At 39.6% G+C, this 22,914-nt stretch overlaps 3 protein-coding genes across 8 annotated transcripts; 1 reads left to right on the forward strand and 2 right to left on the reverse strand.

Annotated features, from left to right (window-relative positions):
- Window positions 1-1,382: 1,382 nt before the first annotated feature.
- On the reverse strand, window positions 1,383-14,802 carry mlxip (MLX interacting protein). 5 transcript variants are annotated; one of them, XM_057358182.1, is made up of 17 exons: window positions 12,164-14,802; window positions 8,855-8,961; window positions 8,679-8,764; window positions 8,515-8,604; window positions 8,338-8,373; window positions 6,916-7,087; window positions 6,747-6,836; window positions 6,470-6,564; window positions 5,783-6,242; window positions 5,612-5,706; window positions 4,967-5,081; window positions 4,651-4,763; window positions 4,211-4,318; window positions 3,923-4,050; window positions 3,707-3,830; window positions 3,424-3,553; window positions 1,383-2,306 (listed from the first exon to the last, which is right to left on the reverse strand). In XM_057358182.1, exons 1-17 carry the CDS (start codon window positions 12,469-12,471, stop codon window positions 2,179-2,181), a joined length of 2,385 nt encoding a protein of 794 aa, XP_057214165.1. In that variant the 5' UTR covers window positions 12,472-14,802; the 3' UTR covers window positions 1,383-2,178. The 5 variants fall into 5 exon arrangements, with proteins under 5 accessions (XP_057214165.1, XP_057214148.1, XP_057214156.1 ...); XM_057358165.1 differs by having other exon boundaries at window positions 6,916-7,156; XM_057358173.1 differs by having other exon boundaries at window positions 8,338-8,379.
- A 22-nt stretch (window positions 14,803-14,824) lies between these two features.
- On the reverse strand, window positions 14,825-17,681 carry unga (uracil DNA glycosylase a). 2 transcript variants are annotated; one of them, XM_057358210.1, is made up of 7 exons: window positions 17,470-17,681; window positions 16,533-16,727; window positions 16,251-16,346; window positions 15,914-16,011; window positions 15,725-15,813; window positions 15,404-15,582; window positions 14,825-15,304 (listed from the first exon to the last, which is right to left on the reverse strand). In XM_057358210.1, the coding sequence occupies exons 1-7, from the start codon at window positions 17,566-17,568 to the stop codon at window positions 15,164-15,166; spliced, it is 897 nt and encodes a 298-aa protein (XP_057214193.1). In that variant the 5' UTR covers window positions 17,569-17,681; the 3' UTR covers window positions 14,825-15,163. The 2 variants fall into 2 exon arrangements, with proteins under 2 accessions (XP_057214193.1, XP_057214184.1); XM_057358201.1 differs by lacking the exon at window positions 17,470-17,681 and having other exon boundaries at window positions 16,533-17,024.
- Window positions 17,682-20,517: 2,836 nt separating this feature from the next.
- sebox (SEBOX homeobox) lies at window positions 20,518-22,385 on the forward strand. Its single transcript, XM_057326766.1, has 3 exons — window positions 20,518-20,617; window positions 21,019-21,221; window positions 21,298-22,385. Exons 1-3 carry the CDS (start codon window positions 20,518-20,520, stop codon window positions 21,904-21,906), a joined length of 912 nt encoding a protein of 303 aa, XP_057182749.1. The 3' UTR covers window positions 21,907-22,385.
- Window positions 22,386-22,914: the final 529 nt, after the last annotated feature.

The raw sequence follows: 22,914 nt of genomic DNA on the forward strand, positions 1-22,914 counted from the left end.
TCATTGCTACATTTGGAGGGTTCAGCCAGATGTGTTTTGCACATTGCATTATGGAAAACTTCTTCACATAAAAGTTTTACAGCAGAATAAATGTAACCAGCCGAACATAAATATCTGTTGGAAGGTCTTACTAAACACAAACATCTGCACACGCAAACATATATGTTTAAGGGGAAAAACTTGACAACACGGGGCCTGTATCAGGCATGTAAAATCCCCATTAGTAAATCCCCATTAGCCCACTACGCAGGCTGAACTGATTGATGGATAAGAGATGAGCAATATGACAGCTTAAATATGGATAAAGACACCATCACAAATCAACAAAGCTTCTCGACATGGCCAACAGAATCCAGCTGTACACCGCCGGTAAGTGTCTTTACAGCGCATTCTTAGTTATCTGACATCACACACAGTTATCTCACACAAAACTCAAGAGATATCGCACATCCTCACTCTTTCAAAAAGAAAACAGCTCAGTATGAAGTTTTATTTAACATTCTTAAAGGAGATTCTCATGATTTTGCTCTTATTTTTACAGTCACGCTCCTGTTTCTGCTTTTGCCAACCAATGAATCTTCATGCATCGGTCTTGCATCTACTTCAATGAAATCGTTGGGTAGAGAGGCATTGAAACATCTGGTGGGTATATAGAATACTGTTTTATGGCCTTATATTTATATTCAGGTTAAGCTTTTGTTGATAAATGAGTCTCGGATGAAGAACACCTCAACAGCCAGTAGAGTGGATCTAAACACGATTGGTTTGCGTTTTAAGGAGAACACGGCTAATGCAGCTCTGAGAGCTCACACAGGAAGCCACAGCGTCGGATGCATCAGAGAAGCGAAGGAACACGACCGGCTGAACTGTTCGATAATCCACACGTTCAGCTCATACCTGAAGGAGGCCGTCGAGATAGACGGGTTAGAAGACGACACGAAACTACACGACATGCTGAACGCCATCAGACAGCGCTTGGAGGACCTGAAGCAAAGCACGTGCAGAAATCATCCGCCGGACGTCTGCGAGACGCTTCTCCGCGACAGAGAGATGACTTCTGAGAATTTAGAAAAGCTGAGAAGCGTTCTTATGCTTTTCGTCCAATGGTTTTCCAAACCTATGGAGTGATGCTTCGGCGAATGTAATTGCTCTTTTAGCTATATATTGGTATTTATTTTTATTTATTTATACAATCATGTCGTTTATTGAATCGTCACATGGAGGAAAAACGTCTGTGAAGTTTAACACGGATCTGACATGAAAGATCTATCTGTATGCTTGTTTTCGAGCAACGCTGCCAATGATATGAAGTCACAGCTGATCTGCTATTTGCCAAACAATGTTTACAGTTTCCACTCAATGAAATAAATATGAAATGCATGCAAATTCTTCAAATGTTTATTAACAACAGACTTAAAACCACTCCGTTCTGCTATGAGAACATCTACATGAGATTCAGACGACAGGGGTTGCAGAGCTAAGAGTTTTTACATCTCATTTTAATGTCATTGCAGAGTATTTAAAGGATTTATTTAATCCTGTGAAAACAGACGTTTGACATTAAGACGTATGTGAAGTCTCTGACACGCGTGTGCTGTATTGTATGTACCTCATCCTGGGCAACAATCATTTTCATAGTTCTAGACTTTCATAACTTCAGGATTTTGAAGTAAAAAAAAGCCACCCTGAGACGTAAAGTCAAGATGTCTATAAAGCAAAGGAGACCGCTCGAATGATTCATATTCAAGTCTTTGAGAGAAACACAAAGCACTTTAGATCAAACTGATGTGTTCCACAGTGGCTCTTTAGAGAATGAATCAAACTGAGATTCCCTTTGGTTTGTTTGGAAGAAACTTCACACGGCTCTTTTCCAGATGGAAAACAGCTTGTTGTTTTTATGTACAACACGCTACATAAAAACAACCTATATTATTTGAAAGCTATTATATAGTTAACACAATGGCAGTTTGTAACAGCATTTCCTTCAAACAGTGATATGAAATAAAACCTCTACGTCCATATACACAAAAAGAAGCGTTCTTCTCGCGTCACACAGACCTGAGCACAGCACACGGTGTGTTAAGGCGTAACGTGTCTTCAAGGCTCCTGAGGATGTTGTGCGAGATCGATATGGATGCATATAAGTCCAGTTGATCAAATCCTCGGAACGATGGCTGTTTAAGGCTGAGTTGCAGAGGAGTGTTTTTTGGTGTTGAGGACGGCCTGTTTGGCCTCTTCGGGTAAAAGCGCAGGATCCGCCAAGATGGACGTGCTGGTACAGAGCTGACGGAGCGTCCTGAGAACCACTGAATAAAACACACACACACAAACAAAGGAGGAAAGAAATAAGTTAACGTCTCAAGCAGAAATATCTAATATTCATATTTACTGCAATTATCATGTCAACGTACGATTTTTTTGTATTAAAAAAAGATTGAATACAATTTCAAACAGAAAAATTATATTGAACCTTGAAATCAAGTAAATTTCACACATCATGTCTTGGTTTTTGATGCCATTTTAATAAATGTTGATGCTGATTTTCACATTCAAAAGCATTTTGATCATTAAAGGTCTTTGCACATACAGTCCGAAATTTTGGTATGCTTTTTTCGTATTTGGCTCTTGTTTGTACGGTGTCTCTGAATTGTTAAAAAAGGCCACTCAAAATGCTTGACGGATGCGAAAAACGCATAGAATCGAACCCGGTCCGAATTTTTTTATGACGGACGAAAATATCGGAGGCAGTGTGTAAATGTGATTGACACAACGTGAGGTCGTATTTATTTATAACGTGCGGAAATTTCGGATGCAAATTTCGGACGCAATGTGCAATGGGCTTAAGAATTTAGTTTCTGAACACAGTTAAAGGGGTCATATGGTGCGAACACATGTTTTTCTGTGTCTTTGGTTAAGTTGCCCATGCATGTATTAGACAAAATAACAAAAGAGTCATTCTATGTAAAAGCGAATGCTCACCCAGACCTGGCTGAAACGCCTGGTTTAACCACACCCACACAAATCTACGTCAGTTGGTGGTCTGATTTGACTAAGACCGCCCAAATGTATACGCAAGTAAGGTGGGCGTACCTGTCAGTACAATTGAAGAGGAACCTGATGTTCCAAATATGGTCAGAGGCGTCACATTTCCCTCACACGCTTGCAGTATTTGACCAATCACTACGCACTGGTGAACTGGCCAATCATAGCACACCTCACTTTTCAGAGCCATGAGCTTTGTTATAAATCTGCGTGTTTCAGAGAGGCGGAGCAAAGAGGAGATACAAACATGCACGGTGTGTGGAAAATACAGCGTTTTTCAACCTTAAATCATGAATACACATTTCATTACATCTAAAACAAACCATAATATTCGTTTAAGCCGTGTCATACGACCCCTTTAAGGTGGATGGAAGCACTTACTAGGTCTCAGTACCGGGAGAGCGCAGTAGCGGTCCAGCCACTGCATGGTGGTCTCACACAGCTCTGTGTGGTTGGTGGTCGACACCATCCCATTAAAAGACTCGAACAGGGGTTGAATAATGACGCTGAACTGTAACAGAGGTATTAAAGAAAATAGGACCTGCCAGAGGAACAGTATGAACATCTATTGCAGAGGAATTAAACAATTAAGCAAGATGTTTCCCAGATGTTTTTTCCTTTCTTAATTCAGTTTAGTCCACGCTTCTGTCTGATTTAAGGATACGATCCAGAACTTCCAGTTCTGAAGAGTTCTGCTCTTAACGTAGTCCTCAAACTTCTCTTTCATGTGGTCGAAGCGATGACGTGTGACGGGGACCCCTGTGGCAGGAAGCTGTTCCTGGCACAAGCTGAAATACATTAAATATGTGAAATGATTGGCATACAAATCTGACTGCAGGTATATCCACAAAACAAACGTTTTATGAGTTTAATCTCTCACTTTATAGATGAGTTGAGCTCTTCGATCTCCTCTCTCAACCTCTTGGTCTCTTCCAGTAACTGTTGTCTCTCCATCTGTAACTTGCCAATGTATTCAACGGTCTTCTGGAGTGTCGCTGCATTACTGATCTAAAAAACCGCATGTGAGACAAAGTTACATTTCTCATATTCAATCTGAATATACAGAATCAACTATTAATAATTTCTCATTGATCTTGGCTAAAAAAAGAGAAAAAGACCATGTACAATATGAGCGACATGATATTTTTGCGTAAATAAAAAACGTTACAATTGATTGTGGCTTGAGAGTGGGCACCAGACTGCACAGAGTCTTGAAGCAGACGTTGATGGTGAATCTTCTCTTCTGTTCAGCTGATATGTGACTCCCCCTCCGACTCTGTAAAACAAAATCATTTCATCTACACTACACTCATACCATTGCATAAATAATTACTTGATTTATTATAATGTTAATATGAAAAATATAGTTAATAATGTTATTATAATAGAACAAATAAGAAACTTAAGTATCAGAAATAAATCAACTGGTGACCGACCAACAATATGTAGATCATTTTTAAGACTCATTGCATTATTTTTAATTCCGTGCTTGCTTTTAAATACAGAAGACTTGTACGTTACAACATTGTTTGACGGCTTCGACAGTGCTCCATAATGTGGGTTTTTGTCTAGCATGTGATCAACTGAGTGTGATTTTTTGATCTGTACCCGAGTGCCTTCAGACTTGGTCAGGCCCGTGCTGCTGTTGAGAGGTGACTGAGGACTCGGCACCTGTTCTGCTCCTAACGGTGACCCTTGACCTGAGATCCGCCCATCAAGTGCTAAAAATAAACAAGCTCACTTACAGTTCAAAAAACAAGCTCAGTTTAAGTTCAAAAAACAAGCTCAGTTTAAGTTCAAAAAACAAGCTCAGTTTAAGTAAAAAAAAAACAAGCTCCCTTACAGTTCAAAAAACAAGCTCCCTTTAAGTTCAGTGAAAAACAAACAAGTGACTGAGATGGAAAACGGCAGGGCTAAATCTGACCTGCTGACTGTGCTGATGTTTTGCTGTTGGACACATTTGTGATGCTTTCCTCTTTGGGTATGATGAGTTGAGGAGATTTCTGTGTTTGAGGAAGAATGTGGAAACCAGCTGAAGCCTGGCAGGCGGTGTGAGAAAATAAAGATCATGTACAGATATTCAAGAATGCACTGCTTAGGGCCAAAATGAATGATTATTAAGCAGGGTGGGCAAAATTCAGAATGAAGGAACTGCCTTTCAATTCACGAAACGCAAGACAGATTTAACGCAACAAAATAAGCAAAAACAAATGTTTTCGGTTTAAAAAAAGACAAAAATTGCTTGTAAAATGCAGTTTTCCTTCCCGTTTTGGTGTACTTCCTGTTGAAACAGGAAGTTGAAATGAGAGATACTGAAGGGTACCTCACAGCTGTGACCTGTGTGTCAGAGGCCGGTGGTATCAGGAAGGAACATTTTCATTCTGGCGTGCATTAAAATAGACAGATTAACGAAACTGATTTCTTATGATTTTGATTTTCTGGATGGCTCGACTTGTTCATCCCCAATTCTGAACTGAAAAGATGAGTTTAAAAAGCATTCACAATTCCTTTCTGAATGACGCTCAACCCTGTTGTTAACGGTGCAGGACGTAAAGAGTGAGAAGCTTACACAGGGTAGACTGGCGGAGGCTATGACCATACCAGCGGAGGAGTGTACGTCAGTGTTGAGAGGAGACGGAGTAACAATAACAGCGCTGGCAGGACCTGAGGATGAGTTACGGTGAGGACAGACATCAGGACTGACAGAAACAAAACGTCTTAGTTGAGAAGAGTCACAAACCTGTGAGTATAAGCTGAGACGGAAGCGGATTGGCCGGGACGATCGGCCTCTGCGCGTGTCTGCTCTTTTTGTTAGAGACGGGGGGAGGGACGGGTTTCGGGAGGGCGAAATTCTGCTGCTGCGAGCTCACCGCCACGGGCTGAGGAGGGGACGCTGCACCGGGCAGACTGAAGCTGACGGCCACATCAGCAGGAGCGACCGTGGACGGGGCGCTGTGAGTTTTTACGGACAGAGACGGAATGCTTGGGACGGGCTGGGGGGCTGTTACTGTAGGAGGGAGGGGCGGGGCTGAAGGTGGCATATCTGTCACTTGCTCCGTGAACAGAGGCATGTAGCTCTGTTGGTAGGAGGGGCCAACGGCGTTATCGCCGTCCCGATGGGCTGAAAGATGGCTGGGTAATGGACCGGAGGGCATGAGGCGGTAGTCCGATAACAGCGGGATGGACGACAGGAGGGAGGCCTAGCACACAGACAGATGTGGATTATTGATGACATCACAAACTCATCTGTAATCAAAACTGTATTACCGTTGGTTTTTAAACCGCATAGATAAATTAGTATAAGTGTATGTATAAATGCAATGAAAATAGAAACCAGAGTGATGGTGTGCTTTGTGATCATTAGGCAACGGCTGTAGAGGAAGTGCATAAGAAACAGCAAGATTTCACTTGACAAACGTCGTGTTACCTGTGTTTGAGAGTTGTTGTTGGTTAAGGGGGTGACTGAGGGGGCAGTGGGGGATATGGAGGGAAAAGCTGGTGGACGCAGGGTGTGAAACAAATCTGGTTAAACAAAAAAAATTGGAGGGTGACTAGATGGACCCGTGTGTTCACACATTCACACATACTGTATATAATGAACATTTCATTTGTAGTTTTGAAGTATTTTTTGATTCGATCAACTTTACTGATCACATTTCAACTTTAAGCAAGCAGATTTCATCAACATTTAACAGCATTCGTACCTTGCAGCGGTTCAAAAGTGTCCATGAAGTCCAGATTAGGCTGCAGGGGAATGAGGCCTGGCTGGATCATATCAGCGTTCCCGGCGTGTGCTAAGAAGAACGCCACACTCCGAGTCAGTTACTCAAACTTGAAACAAACCAGGTCACAAAACCAGACATCACCTCTCACCGATTTCTCTGGGATTGGGCCAGGCCACAGGCTGATGAGATGACAACGTGGAGAAGAGCGTGTCCGAGAACTCTGACATGAGCACATCCATGTCAAAGAGCGAATCCATCTCCATGGGAACGGGGGACTCGAGAATCCAGCGTGAGCTGCGGCGACCGCTGACGTCATCGTCCTGGCAGAAGGGGACACGGCAGGTGTCTGGACACACTTCTCCAAAGAGTGACAACTGTTCCTCCGCCTCCTTTGGGAGGTCAAAATGCAACAAGCAGAGTCATGCAGCGTAAAATGCTAGCTGTGCATCGAGCGTATATTAGCATATACGCTAACAGTCAAACATTTGGACACCCAGATGAGTGTTTAAATCTCATAAAACATATTTTAATCTGAAGTCTTTATACATTTGTTGCCTACTGTAATTGGGGTCTTTGTATGAATTTTGTGGAAAAACTACAATTTTAACGGTTTTTAGTTGCATATGCATATATTGCATGCATGTAGTTCACATTTACAATCCATCCCAGAATGCACTTCGTGAAGTCGGTTCAGGAAGCTCCGTTCACACATGCAACCCATTCAAGTGCGGCACAATTCATGGATAAAACTTTTTTTGCATATTAGTGGTGTAATGATCATAGCGTAATACTATATCACAATACAAAAATAGGGTATGTATCACAAAACTTTGGCAATAATCATATTATTATAATATTATAATAATGCATTTACAGTATAATGTCGTAATTGCAATATTAATATATATTTTTTACGTGACCTGTGTCAACATTTAATGTTTTTTTGTTCATTAACTGCTTTAACAAGTTCTCTCATCAAGATTAACCAGCCTTTAATTCCTTAATTTTAACGTTAAAATCATTTTTTTCAGCGACAGCCCTCAATTTTTATTTTTAATGTTTATTAATTTAAGATGTTCAATTAAACTCTAAATGCTGTCAACTCAATTATAAATTTAATGTACAACAAGAAATGTCTTTGAAAATTTTCATGTTTTGTAAATAACTGTTATTCAATCTTTGTTTAAAACAAAAATCCATGCGATTTTCCTTCTCAATCATTGATTTCTGTTGATTTTGAACCAAAAAAGTTAACAATAGCAGCTTTAAATTTTGTGATATTATATTATGAGTGTACTGTTACACCCTATAAAATATGGTGTCTATTTTCTAAGGTAAATTAGTCAATGGTGAAATGTTTATAGTAAGAAAAATTATCATAACATTACAATTATGTGCAATTAAAAAAACAGATTTCAGATGATGTTGTGGATAGTTAGCAAACCCAACATCAGAAAACACTTGCCAAGAGCATGCATGTACTGTACACACATCAGCACAAACAAAACCACACGCCACTAGTTTCTAACTGAACCTTCATTTCAAGTTTACAACAAAACGCTTGAATTACCGTAAGGAGACTGGACAGGTCTTCGTCCTTGTGCTTCTGTAACTACAAAAGCACGAAATAAGTGCTGTGAATCGCTGCAATATTGTTGCATATATTGAACACATGTGCACAGCGGCGTGCGTCATCGCAGGTATATTAACACCCTGATTTAGTCGACGCGTTCAATTCAAACCGTACCCTTTTCTTGAAGTATGTTCTCCATTTATGATACTCTCTGATGACGATCTCTATTCTTCTTTTCCAATACTTCCCTTCTGTCGCTATTGCCTAAATATAAAAAAATAAGCAAATTAGCGTCATGACAAAGACCTCACACAGATACAATAGTGTGTACTTTTCACCTCGGTGGGTCGATGTACTCCAGAGTCCATATTTCCATCCAACGGTGTGACAAAGTGGCAAACCGGATTCTGTCTCTTCTCTACATCTTCCAGAAAGAGAAGCCACGCAGACATGAATCAACAAATCTACATCTGAACATTTCTCAAGGATACTGGTGTCGTCTTATTGGTCTTACATTGCATGTACCAGGCTCTCCAGATGGCATTGTTCAAGCGAATCTTGTCCCTCCACAGCAGCTTCAGTCCCTTGAAGTTTTTCCATTTTGGTGACACTAACCTCCCGCTAACAGACGGGGGACACCAATAAACAAAAGTCACACATTTGAAAATATGTTTATAATACATTCCGACACTTGTGTGTTTTGTGTATGTGTTTACATCATTTTAAACATGCAGACTCTAATAAGTGCTATTGGTTTTTTTGGTGTGTTACTTTCTGCTTCTTCAGTCTGAATTTGAAGACTCAGCATATGAGTCAATTTAGTATGTTGTCGTGCCAAATGTTTACCCTTTAACATCACACAAATAATAATATCATGAATAAATGATTAAAGAAGGTGGTCCTTGAAAGCTGGAGTGAACGTGAGATTATCCCCTGTGAACTACAAGCAATGACACGTATTGCAATAACAGACCTAAACAGAGATAACACAACATTTAGGAGAGTTTCGCAAGGAAATCACTGGTCAGATACTCCAAGAAAGTCTAAGAGAAGAGACTGACTCAAGCATGCTTCAGATTGCTTCGCAGCCAAGTACATGCGTGTCCAAAGCATCTTATTTTAGCAACAGAGGCTAAACAAGCACGCAGCAGAGAAAGCTCATGTCCTAACTCGGCTAACAGGACAACTATCAATGCAATATAAATAATATCTTTACTTTCACAAAGCGAGAGATGACTTCTTTATCAACGTGTTTACAAGTTTTCATCTTTAAGCCATTATAATACATAAACACACACACACACACACACAAATAACAGTAGCGTGCAAATTTTCGTCCATGTCACAAATTTCCAATTCGTAATGGTAGGCTGCTGATTGGTCTCTATCCCTAAATCACACCCCAAACACATTGGTGCAGAGAGATCAATCAGCCTCAAGATATTTACATATCACAAGAAAAAAATATACATTTACAACCATCATTCTATAACACACGCTATGACATAAACCTACAGATTGTCATTTTTGTGTACATAAAATTTTCATTGTGGTTCTATATAGGGATGCACCGATGTGTACATTTCGGCCGATAACGATAACTGATAATTCTTTAACATTGGCAGCCGATAACCGATATATTGGCCGATATACAGCATCTAAATATTAATATAAAATTCCGTAAGACTGAAACAAAAGGCAAAAAGTGGACAACTGCTTTTATTTGAAAACATTGACTGCCGAAAACAAGGTAACCATTAGTTCTCTTTTTTCCCCTGAAAATCATGCACCAAGCCTATTTTACACTAGTTAACAATTCTTTAACCTTCAGGTATATTTTTTATTTAAGAAACAAATGATAGATGTTCTTCCAGAGCTACCCAGAAATATGTTCTTAATAGCCACATGTCTAACGGGTCTCAAGAAAGAAAGCATTTAGACAGCATTCTGATTCAAACAATATTCAAACAATAATTTACACATTCATAAATACTGTATTTACATACTGTTCCTACATCAACAATGTTTTGCTAATAGCAGTAAGTGAACGATCATGACAGAAAGACAGTACAGTACTGTATTTTAACTGTGAACAGCGTGCAGCTGAAGTTAAACCAGAGGAAATGATTTATGATTTATCAGCTATAATATATCGGCCTAAATGTTATTATCGGCCGATACCGATAACATTAAAAATGACCCTTTATCGGCCGATACTGATATGGCCGAAAATTTATCGTGCATCCCTAGATCTATAGCTTAAAGTCCATGTGAACTGGAAGTTGCGATCGTTTTTACTTCCGTATTCTGACACATTTCCGAGTGAAAAGGAATTTCAAAGGAGAAAATTAGTGGGCGTGGCTTGGGTTTTTCACTGCGAATTGATTTGATGTGTATAAATAGCTGTTGCATTGATTTAGAAATGAAACTGGCAGTAGACTGACAGTTGAAAGGGGAGGAGTTAACGGATGGTCCGGCCAAGCCGTCTAATTTGAGATGGATCGTCATTTCAGGGCGGAAGTGCATTTTCAGATTTTAACTGAAGATTGTGAGGGTACATACATTTTTAAAAGAAAATGACCCACATTGATAAACTATTTACTATAAACCCTGCAACATTTCATGAAAAAACAAGAATTGTAATTTTTAATTTCACTGGGACTTTAACTGACAGATCATTGTGTTAGCAGCACAAGGGTTATGGGTTTGATTCCCAAACAACACCAATACTGATCAAATCTATATCCTGAAATAAGTGTCTTCCAAATGCATGGATGTAAATTGAAATGTATTTTATTTTGTGGACTGTAAAAAGGGTAGAGGTAAAAAAAAACATGACCCTCTCGATTTTTAAACAACAATCAAGTTGCAGATTCTGCAACATTGCAAACAAAGTATGCACTCAACGGAATGGGGAAGTGAAAATGAAAAGTGTTCCTGTAATTTAATGGACAGGGCATGACACAAGCAAGGTCCTGGGGAATTCACATACTTATAAAATGTACAGCTTGATAATATCATATTTCACTCTGGACAAAACCCAGAAAAAATAAATAAATAAAAGAGAAGCCAGGTTTCCCCTTATAAAAATGAACTACGATTTTACCACAATAACCAAAGTTTAGGCATTCGAAGTAGTTCAATGTGATCAATAACCATATTGTTTGTAGTAAAACTATGGTAATACAAAACTAAATTTATTATACATGACGACACTATCTTCACACTTGTACAATCCATACGACTTAACGGCAAAAGTACAATATGTTCCCACTGATTTCTAAGAAATTAGAAACTTAAATGTACTAATGTGAAGAATCTGAGATATGCTGATAGTTTTATCAGCTGCACACAATGATAAACAAATATGAGTCTTATTTTGCATTTTCATTCAGCGGCTAAACAAACAAAAAACCTTATAAATTACGCTCTTTGTGACTACAAATGTTGGCAATATTGACACTGATTACTTTTATTAGAGAAACTATAACGCTTAACGTGGAAGCGTTTGTGTTGCCACAGAACAAAGCAAAAGTGAAACTGCTAAAGTAGCTTCACGAAAACAACAACAATGGTATATTTAGTAACACCAAAGACTACAGTTGTGCTAAATAAATATCCTCCACAAATAAACAACAAACTTTTCACGTCTAATATGATGGCGATATTAAGGAGTTTTGCTAGACCCACTTGGGCTAGCTAGCAACGAGCTAAGCTCTTATCGGTAACGTCACCTGCTTCTCTGACGGTAAACTCATATTTAAGTAACATCATCGCTCAACCAAGTTCTGAATAAAGTTATTTTGCGTGGACCCAAACTAACCTGTACGCGAGGGTCATGCACTCGAAGAGTTTCGTCAGAGAAGCGTCGATGGACAGATGCGACGTGCTCGTCTTTCCGAAGTGATACGTCTGGCACGTTTGTTTATTAACGGTATCGAAGTCGTAACCTTTCTTCGGCGGGTGATCGGTATGAGGAGAAGACACCATGAAATGACCGCTGTGAATGACCTGAGACTCGCGGCCGTCCGGTTTCTTAAACGCGAGACTCGACTCGGGGTCCGAATCGTCGTCCAGCTTGGGGGTTATCGTGGTGGCGCCACGATACGGCAGCATTTCTCGAACAGCCATGGCGAAGTCAACGCTGCTGTAACTTTACGATAACACGTGTGTTTCGTCCGTAGCTTCAGGGTGAAGTTAGACGGTTTTTGTCATCGTTTCGATGCCCCAGCGTTAGCATCGATGCTAGCGCTGGAGTTGTTTGGGGACTCCAGACTCTGACTGCCAGTGACCCGGATCCGGGCGCTATTGGTCGACTCGTGCTCACACCCACTTACCGCGGGTGAAACATGATGCGGGAAACAACTGTGCAAGTCAGTCAAAATATGTTTTGATCTCGAATACCGGTTTCTCGATACTATAACTTCAACGTAGCAACTCAAAAATGGTTTGCTACGTCAACCAGCCTACTTAAAAAACACACACAAGAATCTAACGCAAGTAAATTATGGATTGCCTCAGGGATCGGTTTTAGGACCCTTGCTATTCTCCATATACATGCGCCCCTTGGAAACATTATTAGAAAACATGGAATTAGCTTCCACTGTTATGCAGATGATACTCAGCTATATATCTCATCAAGACCAGATGATTCCTTCCAACTATCCAAATTGGCAGAGTGCATCGACGATATAAAGCATTGGATGACTTGTAATTTCCTTCTTTTAAATTCTAATAAAACAGAAATATTACTTATCGGACCAAAGACACGTGAGCAGAATATTTCGGATTATGACCTGCAAATTGAAGGCTGCACTGTTACTCCAACAAATACAGTTAAAGACCTCGGCGTTATATTAGACAGCAACCTGTCATTTAAAAATCACATCTCAAATGTCACAAAAACAGCCTTCTTCCACCTTAGAAATGTTGCCAAATTGCGAAATATTTTATGTGTGGCTGATGCAGAGAAGCTTATTCATGCATTTGTGACCTCAAGACTTGACTACTGTAATGCACTGCTTAGTGGTTGTCCTGCAGCATCAATAAACAAACTACAGTTAGTTCAGAATGCAGCTGCCAGAGTTCTAACCAGGTCCAGAAAATACGATCACACAACCCCAATGTTATCAACCCTTCACTGGTTACCCATTAAGTGTCGTATTGACTTTAAAGTTCTTTTAATTACTTATAAAGCCTTAAACGGTTTAGCCCCTACCTACATAACAGAGCTTCTACCACACTACAACCCATCACGCTCTCTAAGATCTCAAAACTCCAGACTTTTGATAACACCTAGAATAACTAAATCCACCAAAGGGGGTAGAGCTTTCTCATACGTAGCACCTAAACTCTGGAATAGCCTCCCCGATACTATTCGAGGGTCAGACACACTCTCCCAATTTAAATCTAGATTAAAGACACATCTTTTCAGCCAAGCATTCACTAATACATAGTTAATGAACAGCAGCTACGCTAATTATTCTCTTTCTGCCCTCGCCTCGGGATGCCCATCCCGAGGTAGGGAGAGATTCCGCCAGGCCCAGATGAACGTCATATGCCCATCCACAACTAGAGATTGCGCCAGCTACATCGGAAAATCCCGTGCCATCCTCCTGCGAGAGCCTGCGGACTGACTGACCATCCAGCTCCATCCAAGGCAATTCCATCACCACCCAAGAAAAAGGCGACCATCTGGCCGGCCCAGCTCAGACAATTCCATCTCCAGCCGAGAGCAAAGACGGACTACCTGTCACATTAATGCTAAGTTTACAATACTTGGTATTTAATGCTAAACTTACATCACACGACAGCAGTTTGAAGTTATGGCTGCACTCAGTGACTTTGATTGGAGGTAGCTGGGTGGGTGTTGCAGGGAGTGGGGGGGCTTGTTGGTTGTGGTTCGGGGCGTTTCATTTGTTGGGACTGTGTGGGTCTGGTCTGGTTGGTCTTGTTTTGTGGTCGATGTCGGACAACAGAGGAATAAAGTTAATTATGCCATTACTACTTTTCCCTGGTTGTTCCTCTGTTGTCTGTTGTTGATCGTGGAATGGGACCGGGTTGGACCTTCACGGTTTCGGTGGGTGGGGCTTCCTGGGTCGCGGCTCGTGGGCTCTCCCTGTTCTTCGTGGACGTTGCTCGGTGGCTTTGGTCGGGGTCACTGAGTGCTGTTATGACACGTCAGAGGAGATCTGGCCCTCCCGGCTGAGCCTGGTTTCTCCCGAGGTTTTTTTTTCTCCATTATTCATCATTGGAGTTTGGGTTCCTCGCCACAGCAGAGCAGTGCAGTGTTGGCTTGCTCACCGGGAGACTGCATTTATTTATTATAATGATCTTGCTTGGTCTATAAACACCACGCACTGTGCTGTGTTTTACCTTTCTGTGTTTTTCTTATTTGCTCCTGTAAAGCTGCTTTGGAACAATGCACATTGTGAAAAGCGCTATATAAATAAAATTGAATTGAAGAAGAATATCAAAGTGCAGGTAATGTTCAGTAGAAAAAATAGTTTATTGTTTTGCATAACAAACAGCTTTACAGCCATACTGATACCTTTTAAATCGTACCAGGAGGAACACATCACAAACAGTGATCACAAAGCTATCTGGATAAAACAATCCTTATGTCAACTAAATCTAAACAGTTGAGCCATAAACAGAAAGTGCATGGAAAAATTCAGTGTTAAACGACAAGCAAATAGTGTATACTATAAACCTATGCAGCTAGGTAAATCAAATAGATAGTGTATCACGACAGAACAAAAACAAAGAAGTTTGTCCTCCAAACACGGCTGACGACATTCCATCCGACTCGGAGAGGAAAACGTCACAGTGCTTTCCAGTCCACGGGCTCCTTCCCTGACTTTGTCAACAGTTCATTTGTCTTCGAGAAGTGTTTGCATCCGAAGAAGCCGCGGTGGGCGGACAGCGGCGAAGGGTGGACTGCCTGCAGAACATGGTGTCGCTTCTAGAAATCGACGAGAAGAAAACATTAACTGCCGGAACATTCCTGCAGACATTCTTCGCATATTTAGGCTTGACGAATTCCACTTAGTTCAGAACGTACCTTGTTGATGACAGCCCCCTTCTTCTGTGCATATGAGCCCCAGAGAATGAAAACAAGACCCTGCGAGTTAGCATTGAGCCACTGCACCACAGCGTCTGTGAACATCTCCCAACCCTTGTCTTTGTGAGAGTTAGCCTGGTGTGCGCGCACGGTTAGCACAGCATTCAGCAACAGGACGCCTGAAAAAGACATTTGTAAGGGTGGTTACATTTCATTCGTACATGAATGATGTTATGTATGTCATTCGAAACAAATCGGAGTATGTGTAGTATAATATCATTAGTGGTGTAATTTATAGATGTAAGACATGGCAAAGTTAACCTTGCTTTGCCCATCCCGTTAGATTTCCATGGCCTGGCTGCTCAAAGCCTTCTATGTCTGATGCCAGTTCTTTGAACATGTTGATCAAGCTGTGAATAGCGAGCATCATAAAAGAATAATATGAGCCTTCGTCCTATTTCGTAATTTACAACTTTCAGTCCCACACAAAAAATGTTTGTCAAGTAATACCTCGGCGGAGGAGGCACAGGTCTCTGAACGCTGAAACACAGCCCGTGAGCCTGGTTAGGTCCGTGATAAGGATCCTGGCCCAGTATCACAACCTTTACCTGCCGTCACAAAAGAAATGATTTTCAAAATATTTATGCCAAATCACTCATTGCTCACGACTGGACATCTTACAGGACGACACCTCAATAAACACTGAAAACTAAAGAAAATATTTTTTTTCATTCTTTCTAATGTGTTTCTTTGTTCTTTATTAGGCTTAGACTTTTATTTTTTATGAATGTTAAACGTTTAAAAAATATTTTAAAATCTAAGACGACGTTCTTCACACAAAACTCACATCTTTTAAATCACACATTTGTGTCCAGGTGAAAACTTCATGAGGAGGCGGATAGATGGTGTGCTTTTTTCTCTCCTCACCAACAAAAGACATTAACTGCCAAAAAAAAAAAAAACATTGTTAAGTTATTGTCCTTATATTCCTATATAAACACATGTATAGTGAAGACGCTTGTCACACATTTTAGTGCAGCAGATATTTCTCAAACTTTAATTTTTGAAATCAACCCAGACACCTTAAAACGTTTTCATAAGATTTCTGGGTGAAGTAAAAGTGTCTTACTGATTTGAAATATTCCTTTCCAAACTCCCTGTTCAGGGCTTTTTTCCAGCTCTCTCCGATCCCGTCTGGAACATGCTGGTGGGAGTTGAGCCGCACCAGAGCCGCCGCTTTGTTTTTGGCGATCCGCTCCAGTTGCTCTGGACTCGGTGATGGTGACGATATAACATCGCTGCTCTCCTTCTTCTGCTTTTTCGCCTGCGACGATATTTTGGTATATCTGGTTGAAATATATGTTCGTTTGACAGAACGGCCTGACATTGATGTGTTTAAAAGTCTAAGGAGTAAGGTGTTTGAAAACATGATGCCCGTGCATCTGTAATCGATGAACACATGGAAGTTTTCTCATTAACTTCATAGCGAAAAAACAAAGGACTGAAATATTGCAGTTACAGCACAAAATGCAAAACTGATGTTTCTATAACGAACAAGTGTGTGTCCACGAACTGTCTACTAAGTCCGTAGCATAATATCTTTAAATAGCTTTGGGCTGCTTTCTTTTGGCCAAGTGACGTAAAACTACTTCCGGCAGTGACCAACTACATTTAGCGGGAAATACTTTTGTTGTATTTAAGAATAATGAAACATGCACACTTTACAAATACATGTAGTAAACATTTATGCCATGGAATAAAGACGTTACAATATAGGAGTTTGACCTCTTGTGGCGCTGCGCAGACCGTCCAACTTATGAAGTCAAAGTACCGCGAGAGCAATTCCAGGGCATCTGGAGCATTCTGCCATCGCGGTTCTTTGACGTCATACACCGACCGGTCTGCGCAAGTTCGCAGAAGATACGCACCTCCAATCTATTTGCTCGTAAATTAATACAAAACCATAGCGAATAAATAAACATGAGCTAAACTATAATCGTCTTAATTCAGATATTCGACTGTCCACCACGCGCGCCGTTGCAGTAATGTAACGTTATTTTACTTACATCATCTTTTGCATCATCGTTAAATGTATTCAACTCTTCAAGATTCCTTTTCTTGGATGTTGGCGAGAAAAACGACGTGATGCTTTTCTGTCCGATCATTTCTACGAATAAAAGGAACTATAAAAAGAACACAAAATCCCTAGTCAACACTGCCAGCGCGTGTAAAATGTTTGAACGACTCCCGCCAGATGCCCGTGACGTCATGTGGAAAGGCGTGTACTCTTGAGCACAAGGGGTAGTTGCAATTGAAAATGCGTTTGTTGTACCTTTATAACATTATAGTTTATCTGGTAAGTATACTACGTTTTGTATATAACTGACATGTCTTATAATGCTGACGTTTTCTTTCTATTAAATACAAGCTTTCTCGAAAAGAGGCGGGACCATAGGCCCCTCCCAGTCAACCTCCTCCTGGTCAGATTGCGCGTATTCTTGTGACAGCCTCACAAATATAATACACAAATTTAATATAAATATACATGAACAACAACTGTAATAATCAAATAATCATTCATTTGTTTGAGTGTAAATGACTGTCACAGAAGATATAAATGGGATGTATGGAATATCAGCAACTGCCACAACTGTGCCACATTCATTACTACAGCTATTTTATTTTTGTATAAAGTAATTTCTGGGACACAATTTGGATCTTTTTTCAATCAAATAACCTGGAAAGATTTCTCTAGATTTCTCTTTCATCTATTTATTTATCATTGTAACAATAATTTGTTTATAGTCCATCCTACCTGAAAAATCTAAAATATATATATATAAAGTTCGCGTCCAAATGAAAGTCTAAATAAATATGCAAGTAACAGGACCATTAACCATGCTTGCTTTAACAATGAAACGCTCCGCCATAAAAATAATTTTGGATAGTTAGAGCGCCATCGTGTGGTTAACTGTAAAACAAACTCTCCCAACTCCTTTTTATCAGTGCGTGTTTAATGGGATTATTAAAATCTCTCAAACCCTCCAAATGACCCCTATCCCACCCCAAAGGCTCTAAAAAACTACCATCCTGCCTAAAATTGAAATTGTACTCACATATACTGTGACAATGTGTGGTTGCTTTTTTTTATAGGACGCTGCTTTTTCCATCCTTAAAAACAACATTGTAAACAGCAATTAAAAGTAATAGCAAAAACGTTGTTCGAGCATACTTGAATGTTGCTAAAAGGGATAGATCAAAAAGTAATTCGTATTTATTTATCTCATATAAAATTGTTTTTAAATCATGGTCAGAAATAGGGTTCAGGCAAAAATGACACGAAAAAGTAAAACATTCCCCTATATTATTGTCCCAGGGGAGAATTAGGCTGTTTTTTTTGGGTTTTATTTACTGTTTTTATTAAGTTTTTTTGTTTGTTTTATTTTTGTTAACCAAAACACATGAACACACTAAACATGAAAACAAAACACTCCTGACCATTTCAAACATGTAACAGATTGCGTAAAAATGTGTTTGTTTCTGGTATTACACTATCATGGACATTATTAACAACCTACGTATTTGATGTTAATTCGATTCTCGAGTGATAGCGCAGACTGAAAATTGATTCTAATAAAAAATTGAACAAATGCTTAAGAAAAATGGGTAAAAAAATAGATATCATAATAAAGGTAAAATGTCCCTGAAAATTAGTTTTGTATTAATGTAAACGAATATATGCATTGGACATAATAAAAATGACCATACGACGTGTTTTATACACGACTAAACAGGAGAGAACTTTGTGATCAGATTTCCCCTCATTATCAGATCTTTCAGATTCGTCTGTAGTCAGATTTGCCTGACATGTTTCATCTCTTTGTAGTCGAGATTTCCCTCTATCTGTCGCTAACGACACCTGAACGATCCCGGAATCCGCCACGCGTGAAATGTGTGTATTCCATCTGAACGTCGCAGGTTTAATCATGTAAATGAACACGTTACATTTTTCAACAGTTGTCTTTCAGATGTTGACCTGAAAGTGATGAACCTCATGCCGACAAAAACTAAAAACCGCACAGATTACGAAAATAATCTTGGGTTTAGATTACCGTTCATTCGCTTGTACATCGCTCTTAATCCCTACAAGGAATATCATCCTTAGATAATAATGTCACTGGATATTATAAAAATATAAGCAGGGCATATGATCACATTTACTTGCCATAACGCTTATTGTTTATTTACTTATTTTTATTCGTTTAAATTTTTAAATGGTGCTAAACATGTGATGCGATGTCAAGAAGAATGACACATTTTGATTCCCGAAAGAAAGTAATAAAGTTATTATTAAAAGAACAATTTCTTTCTTCTTTCTTTCTTTCTTTCTTTCTTTCTTTCTTTCTTTCTTTCTTTCTTTCTTTCTTTCTTTCTTTCTTTCTTTCTTTCTTTCTTTCTTTCTTAATGATTCTTTATGGAACAAGACCCTTAGGAACTTTTTAAACAATCTGAGCTCTTTAAGTTTATTTTTAATCACGTAGGCTATATTGTTTTTATTATAATTGATCTAACTCTATTTATAATAACCTATAAATTAATATGGTAATTTAGTAGTATAATTTCATTAGTAATTTATTGTTTTATTTAAAATACTTTATTGTACAAATGGTATTTCATTTTCTCTTGTAGGCGTTCTTATACAGATTTGAGCAGTGACAGACAGCAGGCAGGTGAAGTGTGTTTGGTTATTTGCTTGATAAAGAATGTGTAGGACCGCAGAAGACCCATCAGACAACATCTGAAGCTCTGCTTCCTGTCCACGATGGGAGATGGGTATGAAGCTGTCAGACGGACTCGTGGACAGGAGGTCACCCCACTGGGGGTGGGGGATCAAAGTGCAAAGCTTTTTACTCCACTCTTGAATGGTCAGAGATGTGGACTGTCACTGTGCCAACGATGACACCTTGAAGGACGATACAGACGCGTGTGGGTGTGAAAAGGAGCGAGTATAAAGTGGGTGGGCTCAGCTGCACTCTGGATCATTGCATCTTTGGACGTGGAGAGAACTAGAACCTCTTAACACAAAACTACGTTTACTGCGTAATTTAAAGGCTATGGCGTTATTTTTAGACCAATCGTTCGATCTAGTTAAGAAAATAAGCATGGAGACTGAAAGTGACTTTATTTTGAACAAAAACACGGTCCATTATTCAGGTGAGTTTTATGTATTTGTTGAATAATTGTATAATTGAATGATTTTTTATTACTTTGGTATTATGTCATAGAAAATCTAATTGTTGAAATGTAAAAAGTTGGCTGACGATTATAAATAGCCTAATATATGAATGTAATGTGAAGATCTTTTAGGAAAAATAACCATGATTTTATTAAAAGTGTAACCGCGTTTTTGACAGATTATAATTTTTATTACAATAGTTTTAGTGAGAAATGGTAAATTTGTGGTTACCATGTAAACCAATTTTTTTTTACCTTAATAAAACCATGATTAATTATTGTTGGGGACAACTGAGGAAAAGCGCATTCTCTATATGAATGGTCACTTGGTTTCCAAAATAACGATTTAGTGTACATGCTAAAAGTTGCATGTTTTTTAGATGTAACAGCCGAACAGACGTCGTCCTCACCTGAAGTGGAAAGAAATAACAACCCAGACGGCCAGAGGAAAAGAAAAAGTACCATCTTCAGCCGCGCGCAGCTGTCAGAACTTGAGCGCGCGTTCGTGGTGACCCCGTACCCAGACATCACCCTGCGCGAGAGCCTAGCCGCGCTCACGTTACTGCCCGAAAGCAAGATTCAGGTAAGACTAAAGAACCAAGTGAATGTGTTGATTTCTCTCTTGGTATTGCATTTTATTTCTTTTTTTCTTTTTGCAGGTGTGGTTTCAAAACAGACGAGCTCGCAGTATGAAAAGTAAAAAGCTGTCCAGACCAGTCAGGAGTCCAGCAAGAGCCGTTTCCTCCAACCATGTAACTTCCATTCCACAGATCAACCCTGGTTTGACCTCAGAACAGACAGAAAGACCTGACAGATATCAAACAGCGAGCAGGAGCCCTGGTCACCATCAGCACAGCTTCAGACAAGCACTGAGTCCCTGGTCTCAAAACCTCCCTCATCCCATCTCTCCAGACCTCCCTGGAGTCCCGCCCTGGGGAAACAGACACCCTCATACATCGGCATCTTTCTCATCCGACAGACCAGCTCAACATCCGTTCCAAAATCGGCCAGACTGTCTCTGGCAGATGAACTGCTTCGCGTCTCCTGAAGAGTTTTCAGGCCATCAGTTGAAGTCATATTGTAGTTCCAGTCAGTCCATTTACAGTTGTGTGTCTGAGGAGCAAGCGATCTCTGCACATCAGGCCTGTATGGAAGGAGCTGTGCATCGACAGAGTCAAGCCGTCATTCACTATCCTCAGACATCACTGGGAGATATTTCCGAACTTATTTATAGTGCAGCCGTGGTCACCAACCTGGAAGACTGCTAACAAGTGTTGTTTTAATACAGTAATGTCAATTATAAATACTTTGAAAACTATTAGTATCATGAGATCCGTAGGCCTACAGCAACAAAACGAATGGTGCTCTACAATGCCTGTTGTGAATCTCAAACTTGATTATTTATATGTAATAATACAAACTAAAAAAACGTCAAAAGTGGAAATGTAAATAATGTTCTTTGTATGGCTTGTGTGACGGGAAGCTTAGTCCCTTTGTGTTCTCTCATTTCAAGATTTAAACTGTTTGATGTGTTTTGACTTGTAAAAACTATCGCGTTGTTTCTTTTTTTAACCAAATTAAAAGCATTCATTTCACTAACATTGTTGCGTGTAGTTTTTGCGTAGGCTATGTGATTTCTTCGCCTCCCGTTTGTTCGCAAAACAATGATAGCCTATGTATTATTATTAAAAAAGAAAGTACAATGATGAAACATTATGAAAATGAATATAAAAGCATCAAAATAAATGCAATGAGACGTGCACCTCCTGGTTCATCCTCAAAACAAAGGAGCAAACAACAAAGCGAAAAACAGCGGTAAACAATGCTAAAAGATAAAATGAAACTAAATGAAAAGCCTCAGGTCTCATGTTTTATCAGTTTATGTGGCTTAGATTACATTTGGATTGGAAGATCTGAATGGTGTATTACTATCGAAGTGATTATGGGAGAAACAGAGAGGAGACTGCAGACCTCCCAGGTCTCCTGCCGGACACCGATCTCCATGTATCATAATCATCAAAATAATCTTCAAATAAAATATAATACATCCCATAATCCCGGTGCTCAAATCTACAGTCGTTCTCAGACGTGTTTTGGGTGTGAGCTTGTATTGTGTGTGTTCCAGATGCAACTACATCCTTTAATCCAGAGGAAGATATTGAAGGGATATGTGCTTATTTTGTTACGAGCAAAACAGAAAATATCATAATCATAATCAGGTTGAATGTTACGCAATGATCCGGAGTGACTCCTAGTTTTTCTTGTCATCTAGTGCA

Source organism: Triplophysa rosa, linkage group LG2, assembly GCF_024868665.1.
Source record: "Triplophysa rosa linkage group LG2, Trosa_1v2, whole genome shotgun sequence".
NCBI classification, from domain to species: domain Eukaryota; kingdom Metazoa; phylum Chordata; class Actinopteri; order Cypriniformes; family Nemacheilidae; genus Triplophysa; species Triplophysa rosa.